At 40.1% G+C, this 21,423-nt stretch overlaps 1 protein-coding gene across 5 annotated transcripts in view; it reads left to right on the forward strand.

Moving 5' to 3' along the window:
• The window catches only part of CDKAL1 (CDK5 regulatory subunit associated protein 1 like 1), a 764,092-nt gene that overhangs the window by 605,991 nt on the left and 136,678 nt on the right, over nt 1-21,423 (forward strand). For 3 of the 5 annotated variants that reach the window (XM_064281331.1, XM_010596186.3, XM_023555762.2), the window contains one exon: nt 9,348-9,410. In XM_064281331.1, the coding sequence (XP_064137401.1) occupies nt 9,348-9,410 (63 nt within the window). Of the gene's footprint in view, nt 1-9,347; nt 9,411-11,433; nt 11,563-13,729; nt 13,798-21,423 lie in introns of those variants that run through there. The other 2 variants (XM_064281335.1, XM_064281344.1) reach the window with 2 other exon arrangements.

A 21,423-nucleotide genomic window follows, 5' to 3' on the forward strand; every position in this document is an offset into this window, starting at 1 on the left:
TTGTTAATATTTTAAAATTTTTTTATTGTGGTAAAATATGTGTAACAAAAAAAAAAAAACTTTTCCATTTTCACCAGTTTTTAGTGTACAATTCAGTGACATGAATTACATTCACCAGGTGGTACAGCCATCCCTACTCTCCATTTCCAAAAGTTGTTCATTACCCCAAACAGAAAACTCAATATCCCTTAAGCAATACATCCTCATTTCCCCTTCTCACCCACCCCTGGTAACCACTAATAAACTCTAGTCTCTGTGCATTTGCCTATTCTAAATATTTCATATAATTGGGATCATTCAGTCTTTATCCTTTTGTGTCTGACTTGTTTCACGTCAGCATACTGTTTTCAAGGTTCATCCATGTTGTAGCATGTATCAGAACTTCATTCCTTTTTTTAGCTGTATATATACCACATCTGTCGATGGACACTGGGGTTGTTTCCACCTTTTGGCTATTGTGAATAATGCTGCAATGATTGTGCACTCGAGCACTTAAAGGACGTTTGAATATACCGATGTGTGGTATCTGGTACTTAATGCCCTTTGGCTTTGTATTCTTACTTTGCAGGGATTTGTCTTATACTGAAAGGCTATTTCTTTCCTCACTGCTTGTGACGGCTGCTCATTTTGGCAACACCTATTTTCACAAAATAGTTAAGTTTCCTTCCTTTCTTATGTGCCAGACATGCCTTCGCTGCCAAAGAATGACCTTTCCTTGCAAACAAGTGTTCTCCTTAGAAAATAAGGTAAACAAGATATGAGAAGATATGGCTATTATCAGAGATTGTTGAACTAATGCAGAATTCCCCATCTGCATTTTCTCCCAAGTTTGTTGCCTAGTTAAGGACCAGCCCAGGGTATGTGGTGCCTCTCCTTCTCCCCCACCCCCACTCCCTACCATCTGTGAAAATGAGAGGCTCATTGTTACACCTCGGTCCACTAAGGTTATTTTGGAAACCGTAGGGCTAAAAAAAGAGTGTTTCCCACTGATAGCTGCTGTGCTTTAAAATCAGCAGGACCTTTCCACGTTTCTCAGCTCCTGGACTGGTTGTTTTATTTGAATACCATTACGGTTGGTTGAACCGATTCACTTATCCATTGTCTGACTTCCACTCTTAGAATTCCGCTGTTTTGGTGAACTTCAACAAATGCTAATACCATGTCCGCACTGGTAATTACCTGGTAATTCTCCTTGAATTTGCTGTAGCTGAATGAAAGACTGCAGGCAACATCTCATGGAAGGGCAGCGGAATGTAGGGGCATTTCAGTGATTTTGCAGATCTTACAACACTAGAGAGTTCCAGTAGATCACTTGCTGTTGAGTTGACTGACTCCTGTGTGTCAGAATAGAACTGTGCTCCACAGGGTTTTCAACATCTGTGAGCCTTCAGGTATAGATCACCAGGCCCTTCTTCAGAGGCACCTCTGGGTGGACTCAAACCACCCACCTTTTGGTTACTAGCCTGGCATGTAAACCATTTGTGCTTCCCAGGGACTCCTTCTCTTGAGCATTAAAAAAAAAAAAAAAGCATAAGGGGTGACAAAATATATACGCTTAGAGCAGCATTATTCTCCCTTCTTTTTCTTACCACCCTCACAGTCATTATTTCTCTTAGAATATAGAAGTATGCCTCTTCTCCCCTTAATGCTATTAAAAAAAAAAAAAAAAGCAGATGAGATTTTGAAGACTTCATATCTGTTTTCCTGAGTGTTTTTTGATCACCAATCATATCTCTATTTCACATCATTTATTTGCTATTTTTTTATTTCTAAAATCTGGGGTATATTGTTTAAATTCCAGGGACCTGTTTTTTCTTCTTCTATTGATCTTGAATGAGTATAATTCATCTTAAGGATACCATCCAGTTATGTACAGTGTAAAAGTGAGATTGTGATTGAGTCCTGATATTTGTCAAGTGCTTTTAACTGAGCTTCTGATGTTTTATACATTGATAACAAAGTAACGGTTTTTGTGTATTAAATTAGCTTTCCATTTATTTTTCAGAAGCACTTACCAAGTAGGGAAATAAATATATAACTGCAGCCTGTTATCTGCACCAAAGGCAGAATGTGCCATAGAGGAATTCCTGTGTATAGAGTCCATCCTTAAGTAAAAGAAGAGGTTAGGATACAAGGCGAAGCTGCTGGCGTAATGTGGAGATTAAGAATGAAAATACCTGGTAGAATTCAGAACACAGAATACCAATAGCTAAAAGACAATGGGGAACAGATCTAGAAGCATAGAGGTTAACAGTTGGAAGAGGTCTTAGAGATCATCTTGGATGATAGTTGTCCATGCTGGTCACACAGTAGAAACACCTGGAAAGCTTTTAAATAATACACATGCCCAACAGGCTAATTCAGTCAGAGTAACTGGCACAGGGCGTAGGGGTAGGATTGGGGGTCTTAGTATATTTAAAGTCTCCCCAAAGAGTCTAACCTGCTAACAGGATTGAGAACCACTAACCTTATCCAACTCCCTTGTTTTACGTATGAAATCCAGAGCAGTTACCTGACCCAAGGTCAGACAGGTATTGCTTGCTAGGATTTTACCACCAATTTTCTCTCTTCTCCCCTCCTTTGCTCTATATATTCCCTGTGTGATCTCATCCTCTCTCCTGCTTTAAATTACAGTGATATGTCCTTGATTCCCAATCTATGGCCCACATACCTCTTTTGAGCACCATACCCTTATATCTAACTTCCTTCTCATTATCTCTCCAAATGTCTTACAGCCACCTCAAACTTACCACAAGGAGCGCTGGTGGTACAAATGGTTAAGCACTTGGCTGCTAACAAAAGGTTGGCAGTTCGAACCCACCCAGGGGCTCCCTGGGATTAAGAAGACTTGGTGATCTGCTTCCGTAAAGAATACAGCCCAAAAAACCCTATGGAGCAGTTCTACTCTGTCACATGAAGTCATTATGAGTTGAAATCAACTCAACTCAACACCACCTGATAGCAACAATACCCCCTGCCCTCCAAACCTGTTTCTCCTTCAAGACTCCAGCAATCTCCCTGCCTCCTAGCTATTTCTGAAATCCGTCCCATCTTCTGTCTCTCCCTTGCTCCCAGCTGAATTTTGGATGTTGTCATTTTTCCTGAAACATTGCAACAGCTTCTTACACAGTCCTTGGCCTCCAGCCTTGCTCATCGGGCTCCATCTCTAACACCATTAGGATTGTTTGTCACTACATTTCTTGCATCATGGGTTCCAATCATTTAGCCATTTCTTCAGTTCAACAAAGCTACCTCCTCTTCTCTGCCTCCCTTTGCCTATAGTTGGCCTACTTCCTTACAGCTTATATATGGCATAATTTCTAGGCTCAATCCTTTTATTTAAAACTGAACTCTCCAACAAGCAATAATATTTTCTCTCTTCAACCAAATGCTGTCACATTAGTGGGCTCAGCATTGCCTGCACCCTGGCACTGGTACCTGCCCCTGCAGGAAGTATAATCAAAGATCCCAAGGTAAACATCAGGTCACATCCTTGATTGTTAACACCTTCACTTACCTCAGAAGTTTCCTGACTATTTCTTCTCCTTGGCTGTAGTGTTCCTTAACTGCTTCTGGCTTAGCCCTTGCCTTCTCTGTGATTCTCCCAATTCCTGGCTAGTTTTTCACCGAGGACCCCATTTGATTATCGGTCTCTTTTTTCCTTGAACCTCCTGGCTGTTTTCAACCCTTTTACCTCAGTGTGGTTCTTGACTTCCCTAATGAATATCTATCCCTGGCATTAATAACCAACCATTCCTTATCTCTAGCCTTTATTACCTGGGATTTTGACCCCAGTTTCTTTTTGTGTTTAGTCCCCACCAGACTGTCATTACCTTGTTGTCTCAAGTGCCTCTGTGTGATGCAAAGTTCAGCTATTCAGAACCTGATTATCCAGTTTGGACTGTCCTGGCCCATTATCGGTTCACTTTTACCTATCTTTCACTCTTACCAACCTGCCAGTTGACCACTTAACCACTTCTTAAGTTGTCTATCAGAAAGGGGGCAGGAAAAAATAAGTAAGTTGAGCCTCAAGCATACTTGTTTGGCTTCTTACCACCAACAGTGATGAAGCTTGTGAAAGAACTTGATTTTTATCATAGTATGCCTTTAAGATAGCGAAATTGCAGAAGTTTGTGGTCTTTATCATTTCTGAGAATCAGTATGTGGAATTGAAGTCCATCATCTCATTCATCTTTACCTTATAATTTTACTATTTTATTTCAGAAATCTTTATATCTAGAAGATTGGCACAGAGAGTATTGAACTAGTTTGGGAAACTGGAAGAAATTAAATTGACGGATATTGCTAGTACTATTGATTTTATAACTGCACTTTCAAAATTCAGGTTCTCATCACAAGATGAGATCAGAGCTCTGTTGCATACCTTTGATAAAAATGGGAATGATTACTTTGGCAACCTTAAAACCCCTTGCCGTGGAGTCAAGGAAACCCTGCCCCATAGGGTTTCCAAGGCTGTAATCTTTACAGAAGCAGACTGCCACATCTTTCTCCCGAGTGGCTGGTGGGTTTGAATGACCAACCTTTTGGTTAGCAGCCAAGGGCTTAACCACTATACCACCAGGGCTCCTTTGCATTAAAAATGCTCCCTTGGGGCCTTTAGTTTTACTTGGTTTTGTTTGAAATATGAGTATGAAAAAAAGATCATCACTGTTTTCTGTCCTCAGACAGTGGAATACAAAAGCAGTTCCTGAGTACCTATAGAACAGGGACCTGCAGAGCTTCAGCTTCTCAGGAACCTAGAAGTTGTGCCAAATTTGCATAATCCACATCTTTTAAACCTAGCCACAGCCCACATAGACTGCGGGGCTCAGCATGTCATTACCTTTAAATATCATCTTATCTCTGTGGACTGTACCGTGGTATTAATGGTGAAGGTGACTTGAAGGTGTCTTGTACAATTCTTTGAGAGGTGTTTGTCCGTACCCACTGTACTTTGGCCACCCTTGTTACAACTTTATGACACACAGCTTGTTTAGCATGTTTACTCTTTAAACGCTTGGTGAATTAACAGGTGTTTGCATGACTGAGATGTTTGTTTTAACAGGCTAAAAAGTGGGAGGTAATTTAGACCCACGTTATGATGCAACAGGAAAATACCTAATTATCCCACTTTTGGCTCAGCTTTTAGTTTCAGTTAAAACTGCAGATAGCAGGGCTCCACAGGAACTGGCTCACTAGTAACAATGGCTGTGTTTAGCTTCTTGCACATGAAACCTTCTATTTAGCTTTAGTGTTAGTGCAGTTATGACGTGAATACAGAAGGCTCTGAAAGCCCCGTGTCTAAAGTGGTTTCAATATAATCTAAAAGCCCACTTGTAATATTCTCTCTCTGTACACAGAATACACCGAAAGTAAAACTCCAAAAGCAAAACAGTTAATTGTCATTTTGCCCACTGTGTGCATCCTGATAAGTCAGGATACAGGCTATGATTGGTCTGTGAGCCATCTCCATTGAGACGATGATGGAGCAAGGAATTTTGCTGAATAGTTAGTTGCTTTGAGGTCAAGGGGCTTCCCCCAGAAGTAGACAGTGTCAGGAGTAGAGGAACTAGATCAGGGGTCAGGAAACCTTTTCTGTATAGAGCCAGAGAGTAAATATTTAAGGATTTATATGCCATATAGTCTCTGTCAGCTACTCACCTCTGCTGTTGTAAAGCAAATGCAGCTGTAGACAATACACAGATGAATGGATGTGACTGTGTTTCAATAAAACTTTATTTACAAAAATAGGCAGTGGGCTGGATTTGGCCTGTGATCCATAGTTTGCTGACCTCTATTCTAGATCCCGAGAGATACCACCACTGGGCTGTGTGACTCTGACCTCACAGGATGAACAGCAGTGGTTTTAAGCTAACTGGGCTAATACATATCACTTTCAATATGTATAACCAAGACTTCACTGTATTTGTGCATAATAAATTTATTGCCAGAAAAAAGTCATTGTTTCCTCATTGACTTCTTTTCGGGCTTACCTAAATAGTGTTGTTGTTTCTACCCCGCTTCCTTCCCAAAATGATTTGAAGTAGCTTATAATAAAAGGCATATATAGGTTTTAACTATCAAAATAGAAATATGAAATCACAACCCACATAAAAATGTCAGGCAGAATAACCTCTGAATATTCCTTATCCACCTGCCAACTCAAGCTGGTAGCCCAACCATTTCTGGGATACCTTTGGGACACCTTCTAAGTTGACTGCTGACATATTCCCTATGTTATCTTCTCTAGCATAATTTCCTTTCTGAAAAAAAATTCCCCAATGTTTTATATTAAGGCTCCGACCAGAGGAAGTGTTAGCATCTGTCATTCTTCTTCTGATTGAAGTATAAGCCAAGAACTGTTATACCAACCAAGTGGGTGTATGAAAAGGAAGGAGAAAATTATGAACTATTGAAAACTTTGGTGGGCAAGTGACCTGTACAAAACAGATCCCAAGGCTTACAGAGCTAACATTTCATTAGCCACTGGGACTGTTTCCAGTCACGTTAAGGATACCTCTTTTGCTCTCTGGGGAAAAGGAGTGTTAAATTACTTTAGAGTTAGATGGTTAGAAGCATGACTCAGAAGTGGTCAGGGGAGATGGGAATTTAGACTGAGCTACAGGGAAGGATGACTTTGAGTGGATGTCAGTATGTGGAAACAAGGCTAAGAGATTTAAAGGACTACTGCTTGGAATTGTGGCTCCAAAAATAGTTCTGAAGTAGGGAAACTGGTCTAAGGGGAATCTATGTGTTTATACAGAGGACTTAATGCAAGGTCGTATTTAAATACCAAGGAACCCTGGCAGCAAAATGGATAAGCACTCAGCTGCTAACAGAAAGGTCAGTGGTTCAAATTCACCGGCGACTTTATGGGAGAAAAGACCTGGTGGTCTGCTCCCATAAAAATTAAACCAAAAAAAAAAAAAAAAACTTATTGCCTTCGAGTGGATTCTGACTGCCGCATAGGATTTCCAAGGAGCAGCTGGTGGATTCGAACTACTGACCTTTTGGTTAGCAGCTGTATCTCTTAACCACTGCAGCACCAGGGCTCCCCATAAAGATTACAGCCTAGGAGACCCTATGGGGCAGTTCTGCTCTGTCCTTTAGGGTCACTATGAGTCAGAACCAACTAGACGGCACATAATAACAACAATTTAAATACTAGATCTGACTACGTAACCAGAAGACCACTTAGGATCCAGTCAGCGGGGTCAGCTTAGATCTCTGGCATAGGGGAGGTCTGATGGCATGCTTATGAGGACAGTGGAGTTTATAGGTAGAAAATACTTCCCAAGGAAGCATGGATACCAAATAAGTTAGGGAAAAAAAAACCCAGACATTTAGTAGTTAGAATATCAAGATGAGAGTAGAACCAGGAGCAAGACTGGGTCAGTGTTAAGGAGAAGCAGGCCACTTAAATGACAGAGTTTTAAGATGTGTTAGTGGACTAACTCTAAGATGTTTTAAAAAAAAAAAAAAAAAATGCAAGAAATAAATTCTGTATTCGGCAGCTAGGAAATGTTCAATATCTATTTTAAAAATGTTTGATCTGTAAGTTCGAAATGTTCTAACCTTTAAATGGAAGAGAAATTCTTAAGAATTTCCCACTTAAGAAGCTGGGTTCCTTTTCTCATTCCATCTTTGGTGAGAGGGCAAACTGGTAGTGTTTGTGGGGAGGGGTCCATTTAGCAGCTACAGGGTCACTATGAGTCAGAATCTCCTCAACAGCAGCTGGTTTGATTTTTTTTTTTTGTATCAAGATATTTGGACTCAAATACACCAGCGATCAAAGAAGATGACACAGAACCGGGCAGTATTTCTTTCTGTTATACATAAGGTCGCCATGAGTCAGAGCTGACTCAACAGCAACTAAAAGCAACAACATCAAAATAATAAATGTGTGTACTATTTGATCCAGCAACTATACTTCCATAATGTATCAGCCATAAAAAAGACCAAATAACATAACGAACCCCTTGTCCCACATCTTTATAACTTCATGGCCAATCTTATTTCATCTATACCCCACACTCTTTACCACCCCTCCCATATTTGAAGAATTCCCAGCCGTCTTTTCGTTTATAATTGCAGAAAAAAAGTTCAGTTTTCAGAAGTTTGAGGATTTCAGAATCTGTATGAGGGATTGCCAATCTGTATATAGAAAGGATATACAAAGATAAATTTTAACACGAAAAAAATGTAAATTTCAGAACTATATATAGAGAGAAGGATCCTGTTTCTTTCAAAGTAATAATTGTGTGTATACACACACACACACACACGCATAGAATATTTGGAACCCTATAGAAATTTGCTTATAGTGGTTAGGGGGAGTGGTCAGATCACAGTGAATGAGAAACCCGGCACCAAGGTGCTGCTTATAGTCGGCTATAATAATAGAGCCCCGCGCTTCCTCACTGTCTCAGATACTGGGGAGCAAGGAGTGAAGTGGGGACTTAAGTAGTGCCTCAGTTTTGATTTCAAGTTTCAGCTTAAGAAGAGCCTATCATTAGAAGTGAAAAGAGACTCCCTTTATATAACTGTTTCTGTGTCATCATTAATAGTTATAGGCCTAACTTGGGTAATTCATTAATTCAATACACTGTTATTAAGTGTCTGCTGTGTGTGAGACACTGTATTAGGGACCGGGGCTATGCCAAAAACCCCAAACTCACTGCCATCGAGTCAACTCCAACTCACAGCAACCCTATAGGTCGGAGTAGAACTGCCCCATAGGATTTCCAAGGAGCAGCTGATGGATTTGAACTGTCAACCTTTTGGTTAACAGCCATAGTTTTTAACCACCATGAAGGCTCCACTGGGGCTACAAAAACCAAAACCAAATCCAATTTAGCAGTGACAAAATAAAGGTATCTTCATACCTACAGGCTCAAGCAGGCAGACTCCAGCTGTAATCAGGAAACGTGAAGGAGGTGCGTTGTTTAAATGGATGCCTGTCAGCACCCAAATTCCCAGCAACAGCAGTTGGTGCTACAATGAAATTGAAAGTGCTCTAAGTGTGCTTTTTTTAAAAAAAAACTTTTCACAGTGTTTTCTTTATTTTAGTCTCTAAGATACGCATTTTTAAATAGGGTTTTTTTAAATGATGATGGTGTGTTAATTATGAAACATTGCGGGAAGAGATTGCCTGATTGCTTGGTGACAACAACCCATATAACAATCAAGTGACTTTGGTTTCTAATCGCATCCATGTGTCCCAGATTGACACTGTTGCCCCTCAGCTTTCAGAAAGAAAATCTCTAAATAAACAGTAATTTTTAATACACACACACGTATATTTTTGCCACGTGTCAATTCAAATGTGTGTTATTTTTCCTTCACAGAAAAAGCAAAGGACAAAAGATCTTTCTCGGGTATTTCATTCTTACAATCCATATGATCACAAGGTAAGAGAATCATGTTATTAGTGTACTGGGTAGTACAAATCTTTCCGAATGTGTACATAATGTTTACCAATATATTGTGATTTTGAAGCATGCTTGCCAATTATATTTCAATTTTAGTTCACTTTTTAAATTTCCAACTTTTTAACCTTTTTAAAGAAACTAGGAAATTTGTATCTCAGAACTAAAATAATTCTGTTTCATTCATATTAAAATTTACTTATGTATTGTAACGGAAATCTCAAAGATCGTGAAAAGATAGGCTTGGGGGCATTTTTGTTTGTTTGTTTGGTTTTTGTTCTTTCTTTCCAAACACCGTAGTGAATGAACCTGGCTTCTGAAAATGGTAAAGGTAATTGAAATAATGGCTACCAACTCTTGGTTCTCCATTGCTTCCTAATAGAAAGTTATTTTTTTAAATAAAAACCCTCACAAAAATCAAAAAACCTTATATCTGAAATACGCACTGCCAAGAGTTTTGCTATAAAAAAGACCAGATAACATAATGAACCCCTTGTCCCCATCCCACGTCTTTATAACTTCATGGCCAATCTTATTTCATCTATACCCCACACTCTTCACCACCCCTCCCATATTTGAAGAATTCCCAGCTGTCCGTTCATTTATAAGTATTTCACCATATATTTATATACATTAAAATTAAGGACTCTTAAAAATTAAATATAAATAATCATTTTTAAGAAAATCTTTAACATCACATGATCATGGGAAAATGATGTCTGAGACATGTACAAAACTTCTCAGCCTTATAAAGTTCCAGTAAACCTGTCAATTTGAGGTGATTTTAGAAGCAAACAAAAAATTTACACAGTTGAAATGCTAATATAAACTTAAATCTTTATCTGTGAATTTACAGGGAGACATGTGGTGGGAATTTTTTAAGTAGCCAAAATAAGTACTGTGAAAGCGACTTTCCTCAGTTGAGAACTCAGTGATGTCTGGATTCAGGAGGAAAAAACAAAATGTGCCAGTTGTTCATAGAAGTTGTAAGAATTTGAATAGCTGCTAGTGTTTTGATAGTGACCAGTTGCCTGAAGCGCCAGAAATTTGTAGAGAGAGGTGCTTATACTTCACGTGACCCTGGCGATACACAATACTAAAAATTATATCATTTCAACTTACATTCTTCAAGTTAAATCAGTTGCTTTGCAGAATATGCAGTTTGTTTGAAAGAGGCTGTGAGAGCCTGTCATGTCTGACAATGTAGACGGAAGGTGCAGATTGATAACAAAAGCAAAAGAAATGAGATTGACCCAATTTCCCAGGGCAATGTTGCGTTTTTTTAAGATGAAGCCATTTTAATTTACATAAATTCAACAGTGGATAAGGTGAACATTAACAACTACACCATAAAGTCTAGGACAAATCAAAGGTTTTGCCTGACTTGTCTAAATTTTGCCCACTTCTGACTTTTTTTTTTTTAATTCACAGTTAAGGGAAATTCCACTATGCTTTTATTAGAGCTCTTAATGGAACTTAGCCATTTGCAGCTTCTACCAGCTTCCTTTTCATATCCTTTGTGGCATTGTATCAAAGTCACCTCAAATTATTTTGGCTTCCCTTGTGAAGACTTCATTCCTCTACAAATTAGTCATCAGGCAGTGAGGAATTGAATATAAACGCTAAATGGTGTTCCTTTTGATGTTTGCTTTAAGATTGGTAATAAATTATTATAAGTAGTTGAACTGCTTGATGAGTGATTTTTGAACCTTCCAAGATTTGGCCTCTTGGCATCTTTTTTTATTCTGTATGTGTGTTGTGAAGGAAAAGGGAAAAGTCTCACTCGAGGCAGTTTTTAACCAGGCAAGTCTAACCACATCGCTTTCAACCTTGTCTCTTGCCGATTCCAGTGTCCACAAAGCCTAGAACCACAAGGGGTTGAGTAATGGGAACTATTTCCACCCTCTTAGAATGTTGCTTTTGTTTTACACCAATAAAATAATAGAGGGTCATATTTCCAGTTAGTTTATTATTTTAATTACCTAATTATATTCAAACAAATTAGTTTTTAAGGTACGGTCAGCAGTTCAAATCCGCCAGGCGCTCCTTGGAAACTCTATGGGGCAGTTCTACTCTGTCCTATAGGGTCACTATGAGTCGGAATCAACTTGACGGCCCTGGGTTTTTTTGTTGGGTAGGTTCAAGTGTAAAATTCTATGAGATGTTCTTGAAGTTGGCTAAACACCTCATGCTCAATGAAATCTCTGGAGTTATCTAAATAGGAATTTAGAAATTTCATTGAGCATGAGTTGTTTAAACCAGTTTCAACCACATATGTATATTTGGAGCCCTGGTGGCACAACAGTTAAGTGCTCAGCTGCTAAGCAAAAGGTTGGCAATTTGAACTCACCCAGTGGCTCCATGGAATTAAAACCTGGTGATCTGCTCCCATAAAGATTATAGCCCAGAAAACCCAGTGGGGCAGTTCCACTGTCACATGGGTTTTCTGTGGGCCAAAATCAACTCCACGGCACCTAACAACAACAATCTCTATACACAAGCCATGCACACCATAATGTCTGTTCAGGCAACCTCAGCATATACATCTCTGGTCCCATGAGGTTTTTTTTTTTTTTTTTTTTTTTTTAAGGGGAAAGCAGCTTTCCTTTTGTTAATTATTTCCCCCTAATGGTTTTAAAGACCCCAAACCCAAACCCCCAGAATGAATGAGCAGCGGGGCTCCAGGTCACAACTCAATACCTGCAGCCTCCTCCTCCTTCTGGATTCATTCTGTGGCCCAACAGCCATTCAGCTGTTCACTCCCCATGCAGGGGCAGCGTCTGCCATGGCTCCTCCTTTTCCTGCTGTGGGCTCTGGCAAGGACTCCAACACCCCAGGGCACTAGTAGGCTCACAGCTTCAGGCAGTGGCAGCAGCTTCACATGATCAGGAAGCTGTGGCACCACCGCCAGCTGCACTCCCAGCACCCACACACCCCTTCCCCACCTGGTCCCTGAGGCCACCTAACCAGGCCCCCATTTGCCCATGCCCAAAAGTCCACAAAGTCCCAATTTGGCTGCTGGTGCAGCACCCCCCACTCCCCAGCAACACACCTGGCAAGGCCGGCCTCCTATATCCAGTCTGTCTTGCAGACAGTGATGGGAGCTGCAGGGCGGGGCTGCTCCTGCTCCTCAGACCCACAGAACAGAGTCGGGGGTGGGGGTGCTGAGGACTGCCTGTATGAATACGGTGTTCGCACAATGGCCAAATCACATGAAGTCCTATTTCCTAGAACGTATCATGGGTGTTAAGCGATGCATGACTATATACCAAAAAAAAAAAAAAAAATTCCCGTGGAGTTGATTCCAACTCAGTGGCAAGCCCCTGTGTGTCAGAGTAGAACTGTGCTCCATACGGTTTTCAATGGCTGGTGTTTTGGAAGTAGATCACCAGGCTTCCTTCAGCAGTACATCTGGTAGACTCAAACCTCCATCCTTTCCGTTAGCTGAGCACATTAACCGTTTGCAGTACCCAGGGTCTGTCTCTCTGTCTCTCTCTGTATATGTGTGTGTGTGTAAATAAATATATATATCTGTATGATATATATTGGATGATATAGATTGGATTATTGGCAGGACTGTGGAGAGCGACACACGCTCCAGGGGCCTATTCTGCCGCCGTCTTGAGTGGGGTACTATTGTTTCCGACTCCGCTTAGGATCCTAAGGGCAAGAAATGTGGTTGCTATGCAATGTGTACACTGCCTTTGTTTTCTAAGGGGGAGATTAGGCTTCTAGCAGGGCTTCTACCCCTAATTTTTCCCATTCTGGTTATCATTCCTATTCACCCAGATTTTAAAAATTTGGGTCTGTTCCAGTTTCGGTTCGTCAGCCATGACTGAACCGGGAAGAACAGGTACCAAGCCCTGGTTTGTGGGGCTTAACTATTCTATTCTGTATATTTTTTTATGATTGAAATATAATGATTGAAACATAATAAAAAAGATGGGAAAATAAGCTTTGGTCTGCTCCTGGCAGTAAAGGTTGTGGCAGTCTTTTTCTTGCCCCCTAAATTCTTTGTATTGTTAATGTTTCTCTTGATGTAAGTTCCTAGCAAAGAAGCAATACTCAGCATTTCAGTGGGCTCATTATGCTGAGTAAACTCAGAAATGCAGCTCCTATTCTGAAGTTGGCATAATTCCCTGGGGGTTTTATCGCAAATTATAGTGGGCCACTTAAATGACAGCCTAGCCTTCTAGAAACTGTTAAAACAGTTGTAATTACAAAAGTTAGTTAGTACAATGGTTTTGTTCTGAGTCAGTTAGTTATATTTGTTTTTTGCTCTCCTTGTCTCCCTCAAACAGGATTGCTCCTGCCTGACTCCAGACACAGGAAAGTCACCAGGTTAAACAAACTTGTTAAGTGAGACCAGGTGCATTTCTTAATCATACCCTGAAGCCATTGTTAGGTTGTAAATGGTCAGTTGGTTTTCTCTTAAGTGCTGTTGCAAAAGGCAAATAAAGCTTAGAGCAAAATTTGTACCCAAAATGAGTCTTAAGGAAAATGTTCTTGTTGTTATTAGTTGCTGTCAGTCAGCCTGGACATATGACAACCCCATGTGCAACAGAACAAAATGTTGCCCAGTCCTGCCCCATCTTCAGGATCGTTGGGACACTCAAGTCCATTGTTGCAGCCCCTGTGTATTTTGAGTGCCTTCCAACCTGGGGAGCTCATCTTCTAGCGTTGTATCAGACGATATTCTGTTGTGATCCACTGGCTGATTTTCAGTAGTAGATCACCAGGTCTTGCTTCCTGGTCTTTCTTAGTCTGGAAACTCTGCTGAAACCTGTCCACCAGGGGTGACCTTGCTTATGTATCTGTGCTAATAAAAGAGAGCATTGGAAAAAGGGAATCTGAAGCAGCAGGTACTCTGATTGTATTTTATGCTTTGTAGGATTCTTTCCTCTGTTATTTTAATCAACAAATAATAAGGATAGCTTGTAGTTTCTGAAAACATACCATTCTAACTACCAGGAAAGATTACAGTGCCCGAGGCTTTCTAGGCCCCAGAAAGCTAACCTAGAGTTGAATTTTTTCTTTGGCTAAGGCACAGGTAAGTTAGGGTAGGTTATACTTAAGCAAGGAGCTCTGGTGGTGCAGTGGTTAAAGCTCTAACCTGCTAATAGAAAGGTCTGTGGTTCAAGCCCACCAGCCACTCCATGGGAGAAAGATGTGGCAATCTGCTTCCGCAGAGATTTACAGCCTACTGTGTCCTGTAGAGTTGCTATGAATCAGAAGTGACTTGACAGCAATGGATTTGGGTTTTTTTGTTTATACTTACAACAGTTTTACTGAAGCCATGCAAGTTAGCATATGTGTGTCCTTGGCCTGAAGAAAATACTACCATGCATATACTTGATATCTATTTCTTTTATTTATTTATTGGTTAGATTTTGTCGGGATTATGTTTTCAGGGGGAAATCTAAGCTTATTAGCTGAACAGATGCTTATCATCTGCTACTGTCAAAAGCCATTGTAAAAAATATGAAAATGTTTGGAAGAAAAAAATTAGAAAATTCGGTTTAGATTTATAGAGGCTTTTTAACATCTGCAAGGTTGAATAAATTCCTAAACACAGTTAATTTGTATGAATTAATATATACTCTACTATTAAAAAGTGAGTCTTTAACTCCATCAGCCTAAGCCAGAACTAGATGGTGCCCGTCTACCACGATGACTGCCCTGACAGGGAACACAGCAGAAAATCCCTGACAGAGCAGGAGAAAAGTGGGATACAGAACTCAAATACTAGTAAAAAGACAAGACTTAATGATCTGACTGGGACTGGAGGGACCCCAGAAGACACGGCCCCCGCAGTCTCTCTTAGCCCAAAATTAAAACCATTCCTGAAGCTAACTCTTCTGGCAAAGATTAGACTGGACTATAAGACATTAAGTGATACTTGGGAAGAGTGTGCTTCTTAGCTCAAGCAGACACATGAGACTGAATGGGCAGCTCCTGTCCAGAGGTGAGATGAGAAGATAGAGGGGGACAGGAGCTGATTAAATGGACACAGGAAATACAGGGTAGAAAGGAGGAGAGCATGCCATCACACTGTAGCGAGAGCAACTAGGGTCACATAACAATGTGTGTATGAATTTTTGTATGAGAAACTAACATGAACTGTAAACTTTCACTTAAAGCACAATAAAAAAAAAGTGAGTCTTTAGAAGCTGCCTTTTTCTTTTTGCTCATTTGACTCATATATGAAAAAAAACAATAGCCAACACTAGTGGCTCTCAGACTTTAGTATGCCTCAGAATCACCTATAGGGTTCATAAAACACAGATTGCTGGATACTGTCCCTGGAGTTTCTGATACAGTCAATCTGGGATGGGGGTCTGAGAACTTACATTTCTAACAAATTCTCAGGTAATCCTTAAAGTGTTGGTATAGGTACCACACTGCGAGAATCACCAACCTAAACAAAGCTTTCTTAGAACGTAGGAAAAAAGAAGGAAAAGTGAGCCTTTACCGCTCTAACAGGGATCACAATAGAGGGTCCTGGGCAGAGCAGGAGAAAAATATAGAACAAAATTCAAATTCTCAAAAAAGACCAGACTTACTGGTCTGACGGTGACTGGAGGAGCCCCCGAGACTAGGGCCCCAGACACCCTGCTTACTCAGAAGTGAAGCCACTCTCAGAGTTCACCTTTCAGTCAATGATCGTTGTTGTTGTTAGGTGCGGTGAAGTCGGTTCTGACTCATAGCAGCCCTATGTACAACAGAACGAAACACTGCCTGGTCCTGCGCCATCCTCATGATCATTGTTATGCTTGAGCCCATTGTTCCAGCCACTGTGTCAATCCATCTTGTTGAGGGTCTTTCTCTTTTTCAAGGACCCTGTACTTTACCAAGCATGATGTCCTTCTCTAGGTACTGGTCCCTCCTAATAACATGTCCAAAGTATGTGAGACGAAGTCTCCCCATCTTTGCTTCTAAGGAGCATTCTGCCTATACTTCTTCCAAGACAAATTTGTTTGTTCTTTTGGCTGTCCATGGTATATTCAATATTCTTCACCAACACCATAATTCAAAGGCATCAATTCTTCTTTGGTCTTCTTTATTCATTTTCCAGCTTTCACATACATATGAGGTGATTGAAAACACCATGGCTTGGATCAGGCTCACTTTAGTCCTTAAAGTGGCATCTTTACTTTTTGAATATTTTAAAGAAGTGTTTTGCAGTAGATTTGCCCAATGTAATACGTCGTTTGATTTCTTGACTGCTGCCTCCATGGGCCTTGATTGTGGATCCAAGTAAAATGAAATCCTTGACAACTTCAGTCTTTTCTCCATTTATAATGATGTTGCTTATTGGTTCAAGTGAGAGATTAGACAGGCCTATAAAACAAACAGTAACATATGTGAAGAACATGTTTCTTAGTTCGGCCAAGTATACGAGACCAAATGGGCAGCACCTGCCCAAAAACAAAGACGAGAAGGCAGAAAGGGACAGGAAAACTGGATGAATGGACACTGAGAACCCAGGGTGGAAAGGGAAAGGGGAAGAGTGCTGGCACATTGTGGAGATTGCAATTAATGTCACAAAACAATTTTGTATAAAATTTTTGAATGAAAAACTAATTTGTGCTGTAAACTTTCACCTAAAACACAATACACTTAAAAGAAAAAATGAGTCTATAACAGGTTGTCACTATTATAGTTCATGTATTTGTGAAGTGAGCTTCTCATTTTCTTTTAGTGACTATTGTTATTTGAATTGTTTTCTACATATATAGACATAAATCAGTAGACACGCATAGGAAGAAGCACTGCTATATAGCTCCTGTGTTGTTGAAGTGGGTTTTTCTTTTTCCTTTGGTAATAATTGTTATTTGAATAATTTTTTTGACCTGTGAACAGATTCATGTCTGAAAAACCAGCTATGTATGAATGCCCTTGGTAAAGTTGCATATGAGTAGAAAGAAAATGAATATTAGTGCGTCACTCAGAGTCTTTTATGCAACAATCTCAGCTATCTAAAACACAGCCCAGAACCTGCAAGTTAGCCAACATTGCCCCAGAACTGTCAAAATTATTGTTTAATTCTCACCCTCACCTCATTTACTTCAGCCCCTTATCCACAAACAGTCCACCCTTTTTTTTTTTAATCAGGGCTAACAAATGTAGCTGTTTGGTTTCCAAAACCACAGTTACCCCTAATAGCAGGTAAAAAGGAGGCGATTATTGCTTCAAGAAGTCAGAGCTCCAGTAAGAAATGACAGCACACTAAATGAAAACAAGAACAAGGCCATAGAAACTTTAAGTCATTAACAAAGCAACTCTAAAAGTGTAGCTGCCTGAGACCATTTAATTTAGACCCAAACACCCCAATATTCTGATACATTTGAGTAGTCCCAGGATAAATAATTGAGATTAGCTTATGTCAAGAAATAGATGTTTTGTTTAAAAATAGTAGAGATGTGTATAACTTGTTTTTGGAAGTATTGGTATTTTAAGAATAAGTTTATCTTTATAATTCTCTTAGGAACCGTTCACCCTTAATAAGGTTGGATAAATGAAGTATTACTATAGAGAGTGGTTGAATGAAAGAAATAAGGTGGTGTTAGTAGTTGGGTAAGGGATTAAAAATGTATGTGACCATAAAGGTTGCAGAAAGTAGAATCAATATTTCTCCCATGTTATTTATATACTTAGAGACTGTAAAAATATTAAAGTTCTTCAGAGTTATTATATTTTTATCTTAAAGATTTTTTTTCCAGTTGCTTCGAATCGACTCCAACTCATGGCAAACCTCTGCGTGTCAGAGTAGAACTGTGCTCCATAGGGTTTTCAGTGGCTGATTTTTCTGAAGTAGATCACCAGGCCTTTCTTCTGAGGCTCATCTGGGTGGACTCGAACCTCCAACCTTAGAGTTGGTACCACCCAGGAACTCCCAAGAAAGATTACTCTAGGAATAATTTAAGTATAATAATTGTAAGTGTCAGCACAATGCATTTGTAATTGTAGTATTAAAAGTACGAAAAATATTAGTGCATGTCTCAGTAATCCCCACTTCCTAAGACTACCTTAAGAACTTTTGTTATTACAAACACATCTAGGAATTCATATCTACTAGTACGCAGTGAAACGTGGAATGGAAAAACGTAAAATAGTAGTTTTTGCAGCTTTGGGCAGAAGCATACAGCACAATTCTATTTCGGAAGTCTTGTATTATTCCACCCTCCTTTCTTGCCTAAGAGACTAGTAGTCTCTGTGATACGAAATTCCATAAAATATATATATCATACCTCTTAAGCAAAAGGAGCAATATCATTTTGGATTTTTTTATTGATTTACATTTCTAAGATAATTAGTCAGATTTTGCCTAGTGATTTAAGATAACAAAAGTCACTCCCCGCCCCCCAGCTCTTCATGTTTGAAGAATAACGGCCATTTGACTCAGTGCTGAGGCAGCCACAGTATTATCAAGCCTTCATTATCCCCTGTGCTTTGAGTAACATAATGTAGCAACAGAGTGCTTTGAGTTGTTCTTCTAGAGAGGGAGATGTGAATTTGGATTCCTGCCTGCTGGCCCTGTTGAGCTTTGAGCTATCTGCTGTCTGGAAATAGCAAATTCAGTTTTTAATGGATCCGGCACTCAATGGCTAGCCAGATTTTCATGGCACATGTAGATAAAGAAACAAGTTATTGATCTGGCATGTCGATGCCATACTTAAAACAGTTCTCTGCGACAGATCGTCCAAAGCCATTTGTGCACTTAACTTTAATTCCCCATCTTTGGCAGAGACCGAAAAAGTAGTTTTGTGGATGTTGCTAAATATCAGAAACAACTGCAGGAATGTCTAAGTGATTGAGTTTTCTTATTTTCATATTGACACATGTTCTTATTCTAAAACCATGCTTAGGCTTTGGCCTTGAAACATGGGGGAGTGAGTACTTCAGTATTAAACCCCATTTGTAGGCCGCATTAACTCCCCTCTAAAATAAAGGGCATGGTGAAGAGCTCTTTCGGAGTAAAATCTGTGCTTTTATTTATTAAAATATCTTCCCTCTCAAGGTGACCAGATAATTGTTACAGAGGCACACGGACATAGCTAAGCTGTTTCCTGATCTGGCAGAGTTTATCTCCAGTCACTTTCTTCCTTCCTGGTCTATGTCTACCTAATCCTAGAGCATTTTTCTCCTTTTTAACCCTCATCTGCTTGTGATTCAAACTGAGTGTTGTTGTGTGCTATTTGAGTTGACCCCAACTCATGGCTACCCTCTACTGACAGAGTAGAACTGCCCGTAGGTTTTTCTTGGCTGTAATCTTTACAAAGCAGATCTCCAGGTCTGCCTTCCATGGAGCCACTGGGTGGGTTCAAACCTCCAACCTTCATTAGCAGCTGAGCACTTAACCATTGTGCCCCCAGGGCTCCCAAGTTGAGTAGCAGCTCATATTTCCTTGAGCCTAACTTTGATATTGTACTTAAGTATTTTCCTCTTTTCTTTTTTCCAAAACATTGTTCTCAAAATTAAACATTTTTTACATTTTGGGTTATTTTGTTTAACTGCAGGAATAGGTGCTATGGAAGGTAATGGTAGAGATTTGGGTGATGTTAAATGGTATATCCAAGGACCCCGAAGTGCCAGCATTCTACTCTGCCAGTTACCCTGAGGGCTGACAAGGAGAGTAGAATCTGGAGTAGTCCTTATTATAGTGATTATTATTATAATAAAGCATACCAGGTAACCAGCAGTATTCTTCAAGCTTTGCTTATACACATAACTCATTTAAACTTTGTAACAACCCTGTAGAGGAGCCCTGGTGGCACAGTGGTTAGGCATTCAGGTGCTAATCAGAAGGTCAGTGGTTCAAACCCGCCAGTCAATCCACAGGAGAAAAATGTGGCAGCCTGCTTCCGTAAGGATTTACAGTCTTGGAAACCCTATGGAGCAGTTCTACTCTGTCCAGTAGAGTCTCTGTGAGTTGGAATCAACTTGACAGCAGTAGGTTTTTTGGGTTAACAACCCTATTAAGTGAGCGTGCTTGTTATTCCCCATTTCACGGATGAGGAAACTGAGGTATAGAGAGGTTAAGTGGTCAGTATTACACAGCTGGTTGGTTTTAGGGCAGTCTAGCTCCAGAGTCTACGATCATAACCTCTGTGCCACAAGTATCTAAAAATGCACAGTTTTAGACACTCTGATAAAAAGCTGATTGGCAAAGCACAGTTTAAGCTTGAGGCCAAAGTGAGACTTCTTACCCTGCCTCTCTTGCCCAATCCCAAATCTAAATCTGAGTAGGTAAACAGGAAAATTGGAGAATAGAGACATGAGAGAGAATAAGGAGAGGCAGAACAGAAATAGGCGGGGGAAAAAACTGAAGCAAATAGTTAAGTGTTTGACTGCTAGTGCTTCAGTCTGCAACTGCTAGTTGAAAGTTTGGTGATTCAAACTCACCCAGAAGTGCCTTGGAAGAAAGGCCTGGTGATCTGCTCCTGAAAGGTCACACCCATGAAAACCCTATGGAGCAGTTCTACTCTGCACACAGTGCCATGACTTGGAATCAACTCAACAGCAACTAACAACAACAAAGCAAACAATCAATCAAGCTTATTCAAAAAACCACCACCCTTACCTCTGATCTTGTCCAAACTGATTAATTCAGCATTGGCCTGGGGCAAAGGAAGCATGATTTAAAGCAGTCATTAGGGCTAATATGCACTGTGTTCCTAACAGAACTTGTTAAACTTACTCTCTTCCTCGAGGCTGCCACCATGGGAGAGTGGAAGGAACTGGTTGGCAGCACTGTGGTCCCAACCAAAGGACTGGCTTTCTTTAGGCTCGAGACAACAGGCAATGTCCAAGCCAGAGAAATAGACTAAGAGCCTGAAAGCCTAAAATACTGAGAAGAATTGAAGAGAGAATCAGCTGAGGTCATGATACATGAAGTTGAGAAAATGGTTGCAGGGCAGGCTAGTAATTCATTCTCTTTAAAGTTTTTGTACATGATTAAAAAGGCATAATCATAGTTAACATTTATGGTGTT

This window comes from Loxodonta africana, chromosome 1 (genome assembly GCF_030014295.1).
Source record: "Loxodonta africana isolate mLoxAfr1 chromosome 1, mLoxAfr1.hap2, whole genome shotgun sequence".
NCBI lineage: Eukaryota > Metazoa > Chordata > Mammalia > Proboscidea > Elephantidae > Loxodonta > Loxodonta africana.